The sequence below is a fragment of the Danio rerio genome, chromosome 12 (assembly GCF_052040795.2).
Source record: "Danio rerio strain M-AB ecotype USA chromosome 12, GRCz13ab, whole genome shotgun sequence".
Classification (NCBI taxonomy): domain Eukaryota; kingdom Metazoa; phylum Chordata; class Actinopteri; order Cypriniformes; family Danionidae; genus Danio; species Danio rerio.
The window spans coordinates 45,135,348-45,155,000 of NC_141032.1; the positions used below are offsets into that span (position 1 = coordinate 45,135,348).

Genomic DNA, 19,653 nt, shown 5'->3' on the forward strand with positions numbered 1-19,653 from the left:
ACATTTCATACTTCATTTTAACAGTTAAATAAGTGCATCGTTCGGATATTTAAAGTGCACTTATTCTTTTATATCTACACTATTTATACTACAAAATGGTGTAGAATAGAGAATAAGTATACAATATGGGACACAATAGTAGCGTTCAGAAAAAACAAAACACCCACGAAGAAACACGCCACAGAGATACATAAAAGCCTACTGCCAGCTACTGCAGGTCACGCCAAACACTTGATGCAGAATAAATCAGCCTTCACAAGAACCATAGAATTCAAACTATCATCGTTGTGGATATTTTATTATTCGGGTCAGTAAGTAAACAAACTGCCACCTGCCATCCAAAAAATTACTTGCATTGTTTAAGCATTTAATGTCACCATATTGCAATACATTTAATATTAAAATGTACACACATTTGTGCAAATATCAAAACATCTATGCATTGATATATTGCTCAAATCAAGAATTGTATTGTATTAATATTTTTGGCAGAAATTATGACTGATATTAGTTTTCCCTGTGATTTTTCGCTCAGCTGTAGTTATTAATTCCTGGTGTGTTTGAGGTGGAGGATCTCCGAGGTGAGGGACTGTCTTGCGCTAATGAAGGTCTCACTGACCTCTTTTACTGCATTAGCATCAGATCAATAACTGAAGAGCGTTTAGCGCCCACTGTTCCGATACATTTATCAAACCGCACACATTCCTTCATCAGCAAAGCCTCAATGTCAGAGCACAGAACAACATGTTGCTGCTTGGGGCTGTGCTGTGTGAAAGTGCCATCAGAACGGCAGTAAATCTGCTGCTTTCGGCCCATATTTAATGTCACGGGTGCTTTTATTATACGTCCCAGGGCAAATACACATCCTGAAGGGCCAGTGTCAAAGTCCATGATCCATTTGTGTAGTTCCAGACTCCAGACATAAAAAATAGAGACAGGCTAAAATGATGGATACCCTCTTATGGGCAAATCCAGGCATAATGAAGTGCTGTAATACAAACATTTACATCCGCCCTGCCATCTCAGGAAGGTGGAGAGTAGGAAGGGGGAGGTGAAGGTGTGCGAGAGAGAGCTACATCCTTGTGAAAGCCATGTCATGTAAAATCAATACGCCCGATCAATGCTTTATTAACAAGCCGACATCTTACTTCAGATTCCTGCACGCTACTTTGTCTTCAGCCATGCAAGATGGCATGTCAAATAGCATCACTGCTGTCACACCATGACACGCGCGCCAAAACACAAGCAGCGTTTGATATTGATCAGATCGGATTGATTGGATTGCCGCCCCCTACTACACTTAGATGTAATTGTAGCACTTCATCATAAAGTCACCCAATTATTTCCAGGAAGTTCCTGTCTAATATGCTCATCTTCTCCTCTCTGGCTGTCATCTCTCATTCTCCGCTTTAGCTCATTTCTTCCCGTTTCCATTCAGAGCAGAGTTCAGCAGCAAACAGCGTGCTGAGTAAGGGGAACAGACAGATTTGATCTCTCACAAGAAAAAGCGCATTGATTCATGCGGACTCGTCACTGACAGCGACATCTACATTCATGTCTGATAAGTCTTTTCTGCTGATGTTCCGCTTGCATCTTCAGCTCCTTCTATCTGTCACGGCTTCCTTCTTAAAGTCGGTAGATCTCTTAAAATTTATTTCTATGTAGGCTCAGCTGATCCTATACACTGTGAAAAATGCTGGGTTCCACACAATTCATTCATAATTCATAATGTGCCAGGACAAATCAAGTTAACTTAACAGATTTAACATATTTAAGTTGATTAAACATGAAAACTTGAGTTGTCCCAACAAAATCTCAATAATTCTGTTATTTCAGCGCATTTTAAATACGATTTTATTTTGTCTGTGTGTGTAAGTTTGATGTCAGGATTATTTAAGTGGTGAGCAATGATCGTTTTGTTCAGGAAGCTTACTTGAAAGCATTATCATGTTGTTGGTAGGGCACACGGAATCTGCGCTTCAGACTTTAAATCAGATTTTTAGCCCATCGAGTCTATTATTTGACTTGTGTAAATGTGTGTATATTTATATTTATTCAGTTCTATTTTCAGTTATGTTATTGACCAATATGAAAGTGTTCCTTTCATTTATTTACAGTACAGTTTGTAAAGAAATGTTTTCTGTCTTTTAGTAGATGCATTAAGTGAGAGACTTGCTTTAACAAAGAAATGAATCTAGATACATTTGCATTGTAAACATTAAAGTTAAAAAGCTATAATATTTAGATTTTATATATTAAGTGTTTAGTTACGATTCTCCCAAAATAATTCCACATAAATCCGCAGATTTTTTCAAAATTCTCTACAAAAAATTAAATAAAGATAATAACAATAAATAAAAAAAAAAACTAATAATAAATAAATAAATAAATAAATACATGTCTACAGATTCTGCCTGGCTCTAGTTATTGGTCATATACTGTTTTTGATGATAGTGAAGTAAATCACTTTTAATGGATGATCACATTTAAGTAATGCATAAAGATACCTTAAAGAAATCGTTTACCCAAAAAGTTCATTATTATCAAGCCTTTATGTGTTTTGTTTTTCTGGTTAACACAAAAGACGATATTTTAAAGAATGCAAACTGCTAGGATTAATTACTTCCATAGTAGGAAAAAATACAATGGTGGTCAATGGATCCCAGCCTCTAAAGTCATATATATATAATGAACACTTGCTTTCCTTCCTTTCTTTCTTCCTTCCTTACTTACTCACTTATATGTTGATATTTTAGCCGTACCACATTGGTGTTTCGTAACATCTAGTTTTTATGAGGTGAGTTGTTAGCCCAACGCTCAACCCCCAATCTAGGGGACCAGGACATACACACATACACTACGGCCAATTTAGCTTGCCCAATACACCTATAGCGCATGTGTTTGGACTGTCGGGGAAACTGGAGCGAACCCACGCCAATACAAGGAGAACTTTCAAACTCCACACAGAAATGCCAACTGACCCATGTGAGCTTCTGCTGTGAAGCAACAGCGTTACCCACTGCGCCACCATGTCTTCATAATAAACACATAGAGATTTAAAAAATAAAACAGAAACCATATTTAGGGACTAGATCATTACGCCTTATTCACACGGGGTTTCAGAGACAATGCTTGACGGAGAGCGTGTCTGAAATTTGCGATCATCATAGCAGCGTCAGCCAATGAAATTAAACAGCAACTGGTTACTGTCTGAGCTGTGGTATTTGCATAACGTGATCGGATCGGCTGACACTTACATTGGCGCTTAAAGTTGAAAAATTCCCAACATCTACTGCGAGGAACGCAGCTGAAGCGCCGCAAACGAAACCACAATTCAGTTTCAGGCAACGTTGATGTCCCCCATTTAAAGTGATTGGGAAGTGTTAACGTTGTGAATCAGGCTTTGGAGTACTAATTAGCCACATTAAATTGGAACTATTGTTAAATCGTATATAGTGACATTAGAATTAATGGGAGGGGGGTGTAATTAAACATGCATAGAAGACATTTGCATGAGCACAAATCCAAATGACACACACTGTCTTCGTATATAAAATTTAAGACAATTTAAAAAAAACGTTACACTTACACCCTAGCGCGTAACATCATGTCCTGGTGTCCATATTTGTTCCACATGCTTAAAGTCCAGCGCGTCCATAATAGACCTCCATGCGCTCTTCTAAAGCTTGTTAAACACAATGCATGCAGTAGCAGGAAGTTGAGATTATGATTCATGCACTTGTATAGGGAGCAGCTCTGTCTGATTTATAACCGGAGCACTTCATACTCAAAATTCCAATTTGAGAAGGAGGGAACATGTGTGTGTGTGTGCGGCGTGTGTGTGTGAAAGAAAAGATTAATTACTATTTGTGGCCAGCAATTTCATGAGGCCAGCCCCGGCACAGCTGTGAAATGATAGCGCCCTACATCAGTTTGTAGTCAACCATTCACAGATTATTAAAGCTCCATAAGATGAAGTGTTCCTCCTGCCTGCTTTGCTTTAGCGCACGATGGCGGAGAGAGTGCGAGAAAGAGGGATAAATCTGAAGGGTTGCAATAGCCAGACATATGTCATCATTGCCCGTTGCCCATAAATCCAGCGGGTGCTTCAGGAAGTGGGACTGATGCAGACTTCACAGGGTTGACAGTCGCAATCGAGCGTGTGTGTTGTGTTTCATTCATAATGCATCCGCTAACTTCTTTAAATTTATCTGATCAATTATAGCCTAGTTTTTTTTCCAAATAGGAGAGGTGATAGATGCGACTCTACATGGAGTATTTCACACCACGTTATTACCTTTTATTCAAATGCTCAGACCTATCTGGAATAAAATGCATGACGGGTGCAGGAGCGAATGTAATAACATTTATGATGGCGCATATGAAAACACAAATCTCTTCATTTGTTTTGCCTGGGCAGGATGCTAACCGATGGCTTTCTTGTTTTGCGGTTTAGCACTGAACGAACCAACTATTGACTACGGCTTCCAGAGACTGCAGAAGGTCATTCCCAGACATCCAGGTGATCCGGAGAGGTTGCCCAAGGTCAGTGATCCTGTGTGTGTGCGTGCTTGTGTGAAGCAGCTATTTATCATAGAAATGTCAAAATGGGGAAACAATTCACTGGCTTAGATGAGCAAACGCATACAATCGCTTTTGGCAAGTCATCACTATGCAATCCGGCGTGTTTGGATTCCGCCGGAATCGCGCAAACTTTCAGCCCATCGAAATGGTTCAATTAAGTGTTTTTCCACCCCAGTAGGCAGTGGCGATTGTAATCTAAGCGGAGGCCCTTTTTCAGATGTGTGATTATTTTGGTCTTGTTTTCCTTTCATTTTCCAAAGCTAGATCCAGTTTAATCTTTTGTTTACAGAGCTTCCCGTTAAAAGTCCTTGTCTTAGCAGGTTAATAAATGAGTTTTGCACACGTTAATATGGGCAAGCCCTCTTTCTGGGCTTTTTAGCTCCATTTATTTATTTTTCCCCAGCCTAAATTCCACAAATCATGCAGTTTGCCTGCGGTTCCCATGTGGTCGACACGTATCACAGTTCTGTTGTTTTGATGTGTGACATGAAAGACAAAGCATTCCAGTCGGACCTTTTCTATTTCCCATTCTTTGATTTGTCCCTTTTTTCTGCTCATTTGGCTTTGATAGGATCTATGACTTGTGCCTGGCTAATAGAAAACGTGCTAATTTCCCATCTGAGAGCAGTGTGACGCCGAGGGCTTTTCTTAATAATATGTTAAGAGATTATTTTGTACCCTGTTCGTGGGTGCTCGGCGCGGGTTGACCACCACGGAGGCCTAATAACAGATATCATACAAATATCTATTAAAGCCCAGCATGGGAGCAGCCGGTATCATTAACTTGCGCTGAACAGCTCTGAAACGGCGCTAGCGTCCCGCGGACACGCACCAAACTAAGAATTTGTGAGACTCTGCCCTGCGCCACATGATGTGTTTCAATTACACTTGGCTCTCTGTCTCTGTGGAGGCCAATATCTGGACAGGAAATCTCATTCCAGTAAATGCTTTAAACTATCCATTATATACAGTTGAACTCAGAATTATTTGCCCCCTGTATATTTTTTTCCCCAATTTCTTTTTAACTTAGAGAATTTTTTTTTTTTTTTTACGTAGAGAATTAGTTTTAATAACTCATTTCTAATAACTGATTTATTTTATCTTTGCCATGATGACAGTAAAAAATACATGACTAGATATTTTTCAAGACACTTCTATACAGCTATAAAGTGACATTTAAAGGCATAACTAGGTTAACTAGGCAGGTTAGGGTAGTTAGGCAAGTTATTGTATAACGATGGTTTGTTCTGTAGACTAGCGAAAAAAAATATAGCTTAAAAGGGCTAATAATTTTGTCCTTAAAATGGTGTTTAAAAATTTTTTAAACTAATTTTATTCTAGCCCAAATTAAACAAATAAGACTTTATCTAGAAGAAAAAATATTATCAGAGATACTGTGAAAATTTCCTTGCTCTGTTAAACATAATTTGGGAAATATTTAAAAAAAGAAAAAAAATTCAAAGGGAGAAAAATAATTCTGATTTCAACTCTATATATATATATATATATATATATATATATATATATATATATATATATATATATATATATATATATATATATATATATATGTATATATATATATATGTATATATATATATATGTATATATATATATATATATATATATATATATATATATATATATATATATATATATATATAAACAAGCACTTATGAAACTAAAAGAAAATTGTATTTTTTAATATTTTGCATAAATCTGACAATAAATAAATAAATATATATTTTATAACCTTTTAATAATCATTTATAGTTATATGACCGACATCAAACAAGGTTTAGTATTATATTAAAAGGAAAAACAGCAGCATAAATAACACAACCGTAATGAAAACAGCTTTTTTTCCCTCTCAAGTGCATACGATTTCACTCATTTCAAATTCAGGTAAACCCTCAACACAGGGCCATCACACCAGAGCAGTTCCAATAAACAACATAAATATTTGATTTTGGCTTCTAATGGACCCAAATGTGAGTTCAGCAGCATGTAAATGAAAGTGCCAAGTGATTCATCATAGTTACCGCAGCCGTCTGCACCTCTATCGCATTCGAGGGTCACAGCCAGCTCCACGCAAAGCAGCAATTGACCCTTACACATATTCTCAATAAGAGGCAGAGCGTCTGGGAGGAGCGGCTGCATTAGATGTTACGGGCAGGAGACAGACTGTCGTAATAAGAGCTTTCGAGGGGGAGGGATGTACACACAGTGCGTTAGCAATAGGGTAAAGCAGTCACACTCATGCTCACCCTCTGCTTTATAGTTGATAATGCGCCCCTGATATAGATTTTAGGGTTTACAATTTATTTTTTGTTAACCCTATCCTTATTTTCTAATAGCAGGACAGCAAGACTATCTTCAAAGAACCTATTCGTCGAAATCCATAACATATTCAGACTACAAGCTGCCCAAAATTGCAGTTTACCTCCCTAATTTTAGATCAAATCAAAATTTGCTGCTTGATCTAAGAGGAGGGGCAAGTAGTGCGCGCGTTTATATACGAAGACGGCAAGAGAGAGTAAAAAGCAATATGTGAAGTCACTCATGTGATGAGGCAGGAGATTGCTAAAGGGACCTTCCAATCCTCTTTCTTTTAAGTCCTTGTTTGAAATCAGTGTCATCCATTTGTCTCGATATAAAGCCAAGACAAACACTAAAATGAAAATCCGATCAGGCCCTATACATTCACTTAGGTGCCATCAAATAATCTTTATTACGAATCATATAGTAGTAACCTGTCAGTAGTATTGTCGCATTCATCAGTTCCATTAGCCTCGGCGTCCTGTTTCAGCTCGCAAACACCAATCTATTCCGCTTCCCGTTCAATCTAATATACAAGAAAAATTATTAGAAATGCATTCAAGTTGAGCAATTACCCATGCATTAAAATTCATCTTCTCTCTCTCGGCTTTTGCGAGGTAGCTACACGTATTGGCCCCCACTCCTGAATGTATTCATCACCTCAGGCAAGAACTAACAGAATAATTGCTTTACACTTTTATAATGACATTAGCACCTCCAGCCCCTCACCTCACTTGGCTTCTTTAACAGTGGTGATATATACCACTCACAATATTCAAGAGTGATAATAACAAGTTTCCTCGTTTAAACGATTCTCGTCCACTGGCGGAACAATGGGCTCTTGTAATAATAAGCTCTCGCATTTGTCACGAAACAAGCCGTGGGATCGTTTCGGGTTTAAATAGTTCCCGGTCTAACCTGGAGTCTTGTGTCGATGCGAAAAAAAAAGAAGAAAAGAAGTAGGGGAGTCAATTACACTTAACGCCGCCGCTCTGAAATTTACATGGAAATGCTTTTCGAACACCGCTCACCGCTAATCATATTCTCAGCATGAGGCCGCGTGGATGAGAGGGGCATGCTGGAACAAAACAAACTCATTCACATCCTCTGTGCTGATTGGCTGACACATTTGACACGCACTTCAACGTGCGCCTTTAAATCCGGTTCATTAGCAAATGCACCGTGCAGCAATTGACAGATTCGATTTGAGATCCTTTGCTTAAACTTGTCAGAATATGGACGAGAAGTTCAAGTAGGTGTAGGCCAGGGGGGGGTGAAGTTCTGCGACGTTAATTGCGATAATCGTTGGGTGAAATTGGGAGGCATGTAAGACGTCTTGTGGTATGATGACTGAGATGATGAGTAATTATTAGCGGCTCAGAAAAACACTTAATCTTGGTTAGAGAGAGAGAGCTGAGAGTCAGAGTAGGACAGCTGGGCCTTTCATTGACACTACCTGCCGAACGACAAGTGTAATTCTTTATTTGTATGCAAACTAGATGCATGCGACATGAAACAGAGCCCCCCAATTTCAGACCTAAACGCCCATTTGAAGAACCAGTCATCTGTTTAGACTCAGGTTTGCAATGCGTCTTTATAAAACGCACCGGCCTGCGATTAATCTTGATAAACGCAGATCCAACATGGCGCTTGTGCATGGGAATGAAATCGCCATCGAGCCATGATGAAGGTACTCTATGCAAGGACAACGTAGTGAATGTGGACCTGCAATCTGATAAGTCAGCAAATCTTACAAAAAAAAAATATGTTATTACTCAAAACACAACTTGAGTACGTCTTTGGTGAGAAAAAACAAGCGAGCTGCTCGCAGCAAGTGCTTTGGAGACACGGCCGTATGCCCCTTATTGGCAGCTTAGGTGTGATTTTTGAAGGGAAAATAAGCGGCAGGTTAATCCGTGTTGTGTTATAAGTGTTGGAAAGCTTGCAGCCAGGGATAAGCAAGAGTTCCCTGCATCCGTGTCCCAGGGCACAGCCTCTCAGCCTGCTCTGGAGAGGAAGTCGTTTATGAAGTCCTTTACAACAGCCAGAGAAAGAGGGTTAATTGAAAAATTTCCTAATGTCATTATGAAAGAACTAGATTAACCCGAGCTAATTCACTTTATTGTCCTGAAGAAAGAGGAATGGGCATTGAACTCTTCTGCAAATTTGGGGCACGAATTAGGGGTGAGATGTTGTCTTTGAGGACTCTGCCAGTTTAATTAAGATATGGAAAATGACTCATTGTTCTTCTGAGCTAAAGTGCGTGGAATTAGCAGCCGAACGTGGCGTCTGTGTTTGACTCAGTGCCGCGTGCTAGTGTTTGTTTGTTTAATACACGCAGGGCCTTATGTTGACTCATTTAGCTTAAGTTACACATCACTTCACTAGTCTAACTAAGTCAAATGAAATGTGACTAAGAAATAAAAGAACGCATTCGATAAAATATAATTAAAAAAGTGGTTTGTTTCCACTCGTCCGCTTGTGTATTCTTTCCCCAACCGGAGATAAAAGGCTTATGATTTACCTAGACCCACATGCACGCTTATTGTTCATGTGCAATGCACTGGCTGATGGTGTTTATATGTCTTTATGACTGATTATGTTGCATATTGCAGGAGGTGTTGCTAAAGAGAGCCGCTGACCTTGTGGAAGCGCTGTACGGGATGCCACACAACAACCAGGTACAAACTCATGCTAATGAAGCACCTTTGCTTTTCCCTTCCTTTGCATGGTGGCAGTAATTAAATCAGCATTCGTCTCCTTTTGCAACAATCCTGTATGTTTCAAAGCTTGCTGGGGGCCTTTGTACTGTAGCTGGGTGAAAGCTTTTTCTTCTTCACACTTTCATTCACGGCTGCGACTCTTGGTGCGAAGTGACGAGTTAATCACTCAAAACGCATGCACGCAGCCATATACAGGCTTATTTAAATGGGAGTATAACCTTGAACTTGGCCCTAAAAGGTGCACTTCTAGAATATACTCCACAGAGCGGTCCAGCTATGCTTGAGAGGTCTAATACATATTCAGAAGAAATGATCCATTACATTATTTTCCCCTAGCCGAGTAGCACAGAGGTGAGGACATTGCAATACAACTATTGCGAAACAGATGCAAACGTGCTGCCATGTACTTTTACCTACAGAAAAATACATATTTATGTGTCTATATATATGTATATGTTTCATAAATGTTCCATTTTCACTAAATGTTCAAGGAATAGCTTTGAGAATGGACCAATAACTCTCCTGTTTGTCTCCCGTGTGGTAGGAGATCATCCTGAAGAGGGCCGCAGATATCGCAGAGGCTTTATACAGTGTCCCACGTAACCACAACCAGATCCCGTCCCTTGCCAACACAGCCTCTCACGGTGGAATGATGGGAGTCAACTCATTCAGCAGTCAGCTTGCTGTCAATGTTTCAGAGACCTCACAAGGTATGCAGCGACAAATGGAATTTAGCATGTTAAAAACTGATCTATCAGTGTCCAAACTCCCTTCAAAATGATCCAAACAGACTTGCCTAAGCAGCATGGCCTTGCTAAAGAACCTGCTAAGCACTTTAGTTATTCATCCTCGAATAACAAAATGAGTTATATACGTCGGTAGAAAGTGCTTGCGACGATTAGCGAACATTAGCAATCTGCTAGCAGCATGAATCATGGCACAGGCCGGCTGCAGCTTTATCTCTCCTGGCTGTGTATAGCATAGATCCCAGGAGGTGCCTGACCCTGTCGCCATCTCTCCGCTGCCAGCCTGCCAGAACACGCAGCGCTATCTCACACACTGCATTTAGCCAGTGTACTGATAATAGGTTTACACCTGTTCCATTGTTGCCTCCACTCAGGTCAGGACAGGGAAAAATCACACCGGAATACACACTAGGACGCTGAATATCCTCCTTACATACATGGTGGTGAATTTATCGCACTGCTGTGTGGAACGGCCACTTTAACAGGTTGAGTTGTACTACAGATTACTGTACAAATCATTTAGAAAACAGCAGTCAAGGCGAAGGAATGGTAGTACAAATTGTTAAGGGTTTTAAATCCATATATTTCAATTAGCAGGGTGGCACCTGGTTTAGCACTGTTGCCTCACAGTAAGAAGGCCGCTGGTTCGAGTCCAAGCCAGATCAGTTGGCATTTCTGTGTGAAGTTTGCATGTTGTTCAACAGGGTGCTTCGGTTTCCCCCACAGTCCAAACACATGCGCTATAGGTGAATTGAGTAAACCTGGCCGTAGTATATGTGTGTGAATGAGTGTGTTTCCCAGTTCTAAGTTGCAGCTGGAAGGACATTCGCTCCCTTAAAGTACAAAGTGTATTGGTGTTTCCCAATACGTGCTAGGTTGTGCATCCACTATGGAAAACCTATACCAGAGTAGTTAGTTCAGTCCTCTGATAAATCAGAGACTAAGCCGAAGGAACACGAACGACTATATTTCACTTTTAAATAAACACACATGCTTATAAATTGTTTCATCTTATTGTACATAATGCAAATTGTGGCAGCTTTTAACCAAAGTCTTTCTATCCACAGTGGGCTACAGTCGCAACACGAGCAGTGTGTCACCTCGCGGTTACGTGCCTAGCAGCACCCCGCAGCAGTCCAACTACAACACTGTCAGCAACAGCATGAACGGCTACGGCAACACAGGGATGCCCAACTTGGGTGTACCTAGTTCACCGGGCTTCTTAAATGGCTCCTCTGCGAACTCTCCCTACGGCAGTAAGTATCAAGGTAATGACGAGCTCCCCGCTCTCTCTGTCCCCACCTGTGCTTCCCTTTCTTTTCGACACTCCTTTGTTGTTGTTCTGTTGGTTGTTTGTTTGTTGGTTTGTTTTGTTATCTTTTGGGAATGTGTGCTACTGGATAAAAGGAGGGGTGACTCTGGAGGCTGAACAACCGAGACATTTAGCAAATCCGACCAATCAAAGCAGCTGATTGAAACCAACAACAAAAAAAAAAACTGCAATTATAAAGCAGGCCACCAAAACAGCACTCAAAATCAAAAAAAAAAACCCAAACAATTAAAAATCTCAAATGTTTTCGGCAAAGTGACCCAATCAGAGTCGATAAGAACGCCTATTATCCAGAAAGTGGCCAAGGCAGGACATCTCTCATCCCATTTCAACTCCATTTACCTGATTGATTTGCTCGTTTGTTTTTAGTCCCCCCCCCAAAAATGACCCAAATTTTTTCCCTCATAACCATTCCTCCCTGATTTGTTTCCATTCCATGAATATGATTTGAAAAAGAGGCGAGGCCCGGCTCTCTGACTCTTCGTCTGTAAGAAGTGAACTCTCTCTGAGTGGTGACTATGTCTGCTTTGTTGCAGTAGTTCCGTCGAGCCCTACCATGGCAGCCTCTTCGGTCAGCCTCTCTTCAAACTGTAGCAGTACACACGGCATTTTCTCATTCTCACCTGCCAATGTCATCTCTGCAGTGAAACAAAAAAGCGCCTTTGCTCCAGTTGTCAGGCCCCAAGCATCTCCACCTCCTTCTTGCACCAGTGCAAATGGCAATGGACTTCAAGGTGAGAGCCGACTCCCTGCTTTTAGAACGCCCCGCAGTTGCCTCACCTGTTGGGTCGCATTATTGCACTCTGGTACCCAGAGCGCCACCCATCCGCCATCCCCGTGGTTTAACGAACATGGCCTCCCGCCCGCATCAATTATGCATTCGTGCGTGGATGGGCGGATGGATGAGTGGTCGGATAAGTGCAAGAACGCATTATGCATGTGGGCATGTGGAATGCATGTGCATGTGTGGGTGTGTTTATTGATTTATTTATCTTTCATTAATGATTAAGCAAAGTTAAGTGTCTCATGAGATTGCATACTCGAGTGGCTGGGATTGCAATAATTCGGAAATATCTTGCGCAAATCAAATTGACACTCCTTCATTATTCAGAGTCTCGTTCGAGCTGAGTTGAATGTATGTAATGATCTCCCTGCTTTCTCCTTACCTGTGCAAGGTCCTCAGAATACTGTAGCGAGTTAAAAATTGATGCTTCCTACAATAGTTGGGATCTGAAAGGGCAGAAATGTTAACGCCTTGCTATGCTCGCTCACCCCACGTCGAATAACAGCGCCAGAGAGGATCTCAACAGCAGAAGAAGTGATTATAACCCAGGTTGAATGTGATTATAAAAAGAAAGAGCGAGAGCGAAAGAGCTCACCGTATTCTCGGCAGGGCGGCGTCGTTCGGCAAATTAAAGACTTACTCTGGCTGTTTAGTGCGCTCGTATTTGCTCTCCGTCAAGGCCCAGTTGTTTGCTTTGAAAACATGTTTTAGCCATAGCGTGCGCAAGCGAGATTAATAATGTTAGACCTAATGAACTGAGAAATTAAAGTTCATGCCGCTACATGCGTCTACTTATTAATATGTGGTTTGCAGAAATTAATGAGGAATGCCACAACATCAGATGCCTTGGCAAACTTAAAAGCACTCCAAGCATGACTCTACAAATAAGTTGAAAGCGGCAAAAGAGCTTTCTTCCCGTTTTCCCCTCCCCTGGCACCTCACTAGACACCTAATTGCGGAAACGAGCGAGTGCATCAATCTTTGCGATTGGGCGGGCCTACGACGACCTAGTCCGGCCTTCTTTAGATGTCACGCTAAGGGAACCAAATAGGGGCTGACAGAAGAATGCAAATGGTTTTCCAGCGTCTACCCGGCTCCGGTAATGGCAGGAGGGAGCGAGGCGAAGATTTCAATTTGGGCAAAGCCGAGGGGTGTCTGGTTGCTGACTGAGGAGGGGAGACCGCGGGTCTACAAGACGTTAGCAGAAGTGACCGTGTTGTTTCTCGGCTGTCAGCAGGGACCCTCTCCTGGGAGTCTGGCCCACTGTTTGCCATTAACAAAACGCTAAGAGAAATATCACACATGTGGGAGCCAGGATGCTTTCTCCTCAAAATGTCAGAAAGCTCCTCTTTCAAAAAGTGAAGTCTTTCCAGCACGTCTTGTTGGTGAAGCACATTTCACTCAATCACTCCCGAACCCTCCCCCCCTCGGCAACAGCCTCCATTTTGCAAACATCCCCAGCGCCTTTCGAGTCGAGTATTTTGTGAAATGCGAGTGACACACTTACTTCAGTGTTTCTTTTTTGTTCTCTGTGCAGGCGTCTCGGGACCTCCCGTGCTAAAATTGTTTCTCTTTCTCTTTCAGCCATGTCCGGACTGGTGGTCCCCCCCATGTAAATTGCACTCCCTTCCATTGTAAAGCAGCAGTCTCTTCGCTGAGGACGAAGAGTAGTATGTTGTTGTATGGAGGATCTTCCTCGGAGCCGTCATTCGTCATGAAGTTAATCAGCAGCCACTTCTGTTGGAAAAAGACACTTTGTTTTCAAAGTTTATTGGAAATCGAAACGCAAGCGACTTGGTCATGAACACTTTCATTTTATTGACTGAATCTCTTGTCATATTTTCACGATCTGGAAAAAGAAACAACAAAAAAAAAGAACAAAATGTACCTATTTTGTATAAACATTTCTGGTTTAATCTTGGCTATGTTCTTGCTATGTGTGGGAAGAAACATTGTGGATATGCCATTTGATGAAAACACTGATAACAGAAAAAAAAAATGTGTAAGAATGTTTCTCTTTCACCGATGTGCTGCCGCCGCACATCTTCATAATGTGAATTCATTTTCCTTTTTTGTTATTTTTTTTTATTTTTGTTTTGTTTTTTTGATTGTGGTAATAAAAGGGGGCCAATATATACAGAGCCAATAAACTGGAAATAATATAAGATATATGATTTATAAATCAAAAAGAAAGGCAAGGAAGAACGAACGGAACGTTCAGTTCATTTGGCAGAAATGAACTTTGTAACTTATTGTAGGTAGAAATGTAACTTTGATATTGCGAAAATTCTTCTCTTGCCTTCAACAAGCACACTAACAGAGACGAAGCGCTACTGTCTGTTGGTTAAAAAAAGAGGAAAAAACGAACAAAAAAAGAAGACATTTCCACTGCTAAAGCTTCCTGTAAAGCGAGTGTGATCTGCAATGTTTTTCAACTTTTTGCTAGCACTGTATACTATTGCATTCTTAGGCTACTGTGAAGTCTGTTTCTTGTACCAGAAAGTTGTCCTTATACCTCTAGCTCCTTACTCCCTAATGTGTTTTGTATGTGGTTATACAATTGTAGACTTTTGTGATTTTGCCAAAGTTGTAGCTAAATATTTATACACTTGTCTTGAATTTTCCAGATTCACTTAAATATTTAGTACAGAGTTTTATTCCTACAGTTAGGAGTAAAATTGTCTTATACATTGCAACACTTTCACACAAACACTTGCGGTCACTAAGGGAATTTTTTGTAACATATCAATTATAAATATTGTATTTATCTTTGAAATTGTCTTTGGAATTTTGTATATTGCTTTCCATCGGTTCGTTTGCGCTTTCGTTGATCTCACATGTAATTGTTTTGGATGGCCAAAATTACGATGAAGGTTTAGCCAAGAATTATCGCCTACATTCGATGTTTTGTACCGATAGATTGTATCGTCTGCGCATTTCATTTGTAATTCAGATTTTTTTAAAATGTCATCAGACTTTCCATTTGATTTTGTTTGTTTGAGGAGCAGTCAAATCCATTCTTTATTTTTATATTCATTTTTAAGTTATCTGAAAAAAGTACTTTTTTTGAAAGAAAACTGTTTGTTGTATAGTCAAATAAATTGTTTGTGTCACCTGGCTGTAATAATATTAGTAGATAAAGTGCATGTCAAGCCGCCCCGGGGGGGAAATCCAATTGTGGTTGTAAATTTTGTTTTTGTAGAATGTAAAGAAAAAAAAAAAAAAAAGAAGTCATTTTTACCTGCCACCATGACTTTGCCACATAACTCAACCATGTTTACAGGGATCAAGAATGAAAAAAGAAAAGGAAAAAAATATCTGCAATGGAAATATACATCAGTTACTAATGTTTATTAAAATATGTCAGAAACAAAAGGCTTCCCGGTGAATCTCATGAGAGAAACCTTTCTGCTGTTTTAATGACGAACGTGCACCACAGTGAATCTCATTATTCCATTCAGATCAATGGTGTAAAAAGCACAAACATTTTTTTACTAAAATAAAAAATAATTATTGTGACCCCTCATCTTTTTCGGACTATTTTGTCAGTTTGTCTTTAACATTAATTTCACCCTATTCCCTCGAGTCTAACAGCGTTCAAAGGGAATGAAAACAAATGAAAGTTTAGTTTTTGTATCATATATGGACAACAAAGATGAAGATGTTCTATATTGTAAATCTCATTTTGTAAGTAATTCATGACACGGTAGCATAGCCAAAATCATTATCACCTACTTCTTCTTTCTCGATAATCTTTTGATTTTTTGAGTCGTGCCAAAATCCGCAATTTTTTTATTTTATGATTTAATATATCTATTTTTTATTTTTTTTTTAATCGGAGGCTTTCGTTTTTCTTTTGCACTTCAGGCTTTGTAAATGTTGTAATGTTCTTTCTGTTTCATACCAAAAGCGGATGTTTCCTCTTGGCAGTCGGCACACAAGTTTCCTTTAGCTGCAGGAAGCAAAGGCAGCTGTAGAAAGAAAGAAATGATGAATGTACAATGTATTTGCTTTGTGATGGCTCAACAAAGCTCGGCCAAGTGGAGGAGCCCATGAGGTCACCCTGAAAGTAAGAAAAAGTCAAGGTTATGTGAAGCGCGCTTGCGGATTTCATCATTTCTGCGATCTGCTTTTGTCTTTTAGTCTAATTAAGTACCACACGACGAAGACTTCACCAAACACAAGCTCTGTAAAGAACAAATGCCTTTTTTTCTGGCTCATGTATGTTTCATTTGAGTTGTTTTATGGCCACATTTCTACATTTTATTGTACAAAGTTGTTCATTTTACATAATATTTAATTAAAGTATTGTCTGTGACCAATTTCTCCCTGCCATCTTATTTTGGTCTTTTCTTACTCCCCCCAAAAATTCTGAGTTTAACATTAAAGGACAGAAGAAAAGTACAAATGTTACTATTTCAAACAGCGTCAATAATAATAATAATAATAATAATAAAAACAGTAAAAATATAAGAATAAATATAATAATAATAATAATAATAATAATAAATGTAATAATAACAACAACAACAACAACAACAACAACAACAATAATAATAATAATTGTAATGAATGTAATAATAATAAAAATAAAATAAGAATAATAATAATAGTAGTAAATATAATAAATGTAATAATAATAATAATAATAATAATAATAAATATAATAAATGTAATAATAATAACAACAACAATACTACTTCTACTACTACTAATAATAATACTAATAATAATATATAATAAATGTAATAATAATAATAATAATAAAAATGTAATATTAAATATAATAATAATAACAACAACAACAACAACAACAACAACAACAATAATAATAATAATAATAACTATTATTATTATTATTATTATTATTATAAATATAATAGATGTAATAAATATTAATAATAATAATAATAATAATAATTATTATTATTATTATAATTATTATTGTTATAAAAAATATAATAATAATCCTAATAATAATAATAAATGTACAAATAAATGTAATAATAATAATAATAATAATAATAATAATAATAATAATAATAATAATAATAAATCGTTTTTAAACTGACATATACAGTAGACATTAATTATACAGCACAAAGTTTCCACTGGATGCTGACTGGTCATTTTGGGATACTAAAATGTTTGTTATGATGGATACCATTTCAATGTGGTGATATCATTGGCCCATGAACATTTCCTGCTTGTTGTCAAACTATTTCCTAACTATAACAAGAGGCGATTCAATCATAACCTAACATTAGAACACCTGTCATAACATTGTTTATCAACATGCAGACCTTTTTGGATTCTCAGTATCTATGGAAATTCAAAAAGTAAAACAGGAAATATGTTAGGACTTATTGTTTATCCCCTTAAAATGGTCTATATTTTATGGTTCTACATTCACAGAGCAACTACTGACCTTATTTGTCGTGTGATAGCATACTGCAGAGAACAGGTCATACTTCATACAGTACATCTGTTGAGGAAATAACATGAAAAATATTACATGCACATTAAAGTAATTAGCAACTCTAAATTGAATACTTAAAAGGGAAAGTTCAAGCGGTTCCAAACCTTTATAAGTTTGTTTATTCTGTTTATATGCTAAATATGTGGCTTTTAGGCAATTTTGAGGAAAACTGAAAACCTGTAACATACAGTTGAAGTCAGAATTATTAGCCAACGTGAATTATTAGACCTGTTGTTTATTTTTTCCCCAATTTCTGTTTAACGGAAAGAAGATTTTCAACACATTTCTAAACAATAGTTTTAATAACTCATCTTTAGTAACTGATTTTTTTTTTATATTTGCCATGATGACAGTAAATAATATTTAATTACATATTTTTAAAGACACTTCTATACAGCTTAAAGTGACATTTAAAGGCTTAACTAGGTTGGGTTAACTAGGCAGGTTAGTGTAATTAGGCAAGTTATTGTATACCGATGGTTTGTTCAGAAGGCTATCGGGAAAAAAAGTAGCTTAATAGGCTAATAATTTTCTTGAAGTAACTCAGTGACTGTATCTTTCTAAATTTGGTTTATAATTTTCTTTTCTTTGCTTTCAAGCATTTGTACGCATTTGAATGTCAAACAAAAATTGCTGTACTTGTCGTCACAAGAAACCAGTACCACTGTTGTTCTGTTGAAAAGCTTAATAATAATAAAATTGAATTTAAAATTATAATATATATATATATATATATATATATATATAAATCAGAGAAAGCTAACCCACCCCCCCCCCCCCCCCCCCCCCCGTAATTCACACCCTGATTGTGCTATATGATATACAGTTGAAAGCAGAAGTTTAAATCCACTGTATAAATAGGCACATGACAATTAAAAAAAAAAGTCAGATGTTAAAGTGACTAAACTTTTCTCTTTTAGGTTAAGTTAGGATTATCACATTTGTTTCTGTTATGCTTAGATGCAGAATAATGAGAGAGAATTTTTTTTGAAAAATTGTTATAACTTTTCTTGAAAGTCAAGTTTACATACAATAAGATTATTCTGCCTCTGAAAAAGCTCAGATGATGGTGTCAAGGTTTTGGAAGTTTCTGATTGGCTAATTGACAACATTTGAGTTAACTGGAGGCACAACTGTAGAACAATATTTAAGGAAAACCTCAAACATGCTGCTTCCTTGTGTGACAACATGGGGAAATCAACAAGCCAGAATAAACAACAAAGCCAGATTACAATTTGCTAAATGACACTGGGAAAAAGCCTAATTTTTGGAGACATGTCCTGTGGTCTGATGGAACTAAGATTGAACTGTTTGGCCATAATGACCAGTGTTACATTTGGAGGACAAAGAGGAAAGCTTACAAGCCCAGGAACACCATCACAACTGTGAAGTATGGGGGCGGCAGCATCATGTTGTGGGGTTGTTTTGCTGCAGGAGGGACTGGTCCACTTCACAGCATAGATGGCATCATGAAGAAAAAACATTATGTGGAAATACTGAAGGAACATCTCAAGACATCAGCCAGGAAATTAAAACTTGGCCACAAATGGGTTTTTCAAACAGACCACGACCCTAAACATTCTGCCAAATTAGTTCAAATGTGCTTTAAGGACCATTGGAGTGGCCATCACAAAGCCCTGATGTCAATCCTATAGAAAATTTGTGCTCAGAGTTGAAAAAGCTTGTGT

The 19,653-nt window shown here is 38.3% G+C and overlaps 2 protein-coding genes across 51 annotated transcripts in view; one reads left to right on the plus strand and one right to left on the minus strand.

Moving 5' to 3' along the window:
• The window catches only part of ebf3a (EBF transcription factor 3a), a 142,074-nt gene extending 125,270 nt beyond the window's left edge, over nt 1-16,804 (plus strand). For 4 of the 24 annotated variants that reach the window (XM_087275278.1, XM_087275279.1, XM_087275282.1 and 1 more), the window contains exons 11-16: nt 4,457-4,545; nt 9,519-9,584; nt 10,171-10,336; nt 11,440-11,640; nt 12,239-12,436; nt 14,071-16,804. In XM_087275278.1, coding sequence (XP_087131404.1) covers nt 4,457-4,545; nt 9,519-9,584; nt 10,171-10,336; nt 11,440-11,640; nt 12,239-12,436; nt 14,071-14,102 — 752 coding nt within the window. In that variant the 3' untranslated portion in view covers nt 14,103-16,804. 24 annotated transcript variants of the gene reach the window in all.
• Nucleotides 1-19,653, minus strand: part of LOC147834572 (uncharacterized) — a 274,792-nt gene that overhangs the window by 109,966 nt on the left and 145,173 nt on the right. For 10 of the 27 annotated variants that reach the window (XR_015504602.1, XR_015504603.1, XR_015504601.1 and 7 more), the window contains 3 exons: nt 17,915-17,971; nt 16,391-16,457; nt 13,994-14,223 (listed from right to left, as the gene is read on the minus strand). Coding sequence is in view for 11 of the 27 variants with exons in the window: in XM_087276968.1 (XP_087133094.1) it covers nt 14,044-14,223; nt 17,915-17,971 (237 nt within the window). In the remaining 16 variants the exon portion in view is untranslated. Of the gene's footprint in view, nt 1-11,702; nt 14,224-16,295; nt 16,458-17,914; nt 17,972-19,653 lie in introns of those variants that run through there. The other 17 variants (XR_015504597.1, XR_015504598.1, XR_015504594.1 and 14 more) reach the window with 4 other exon arrangements.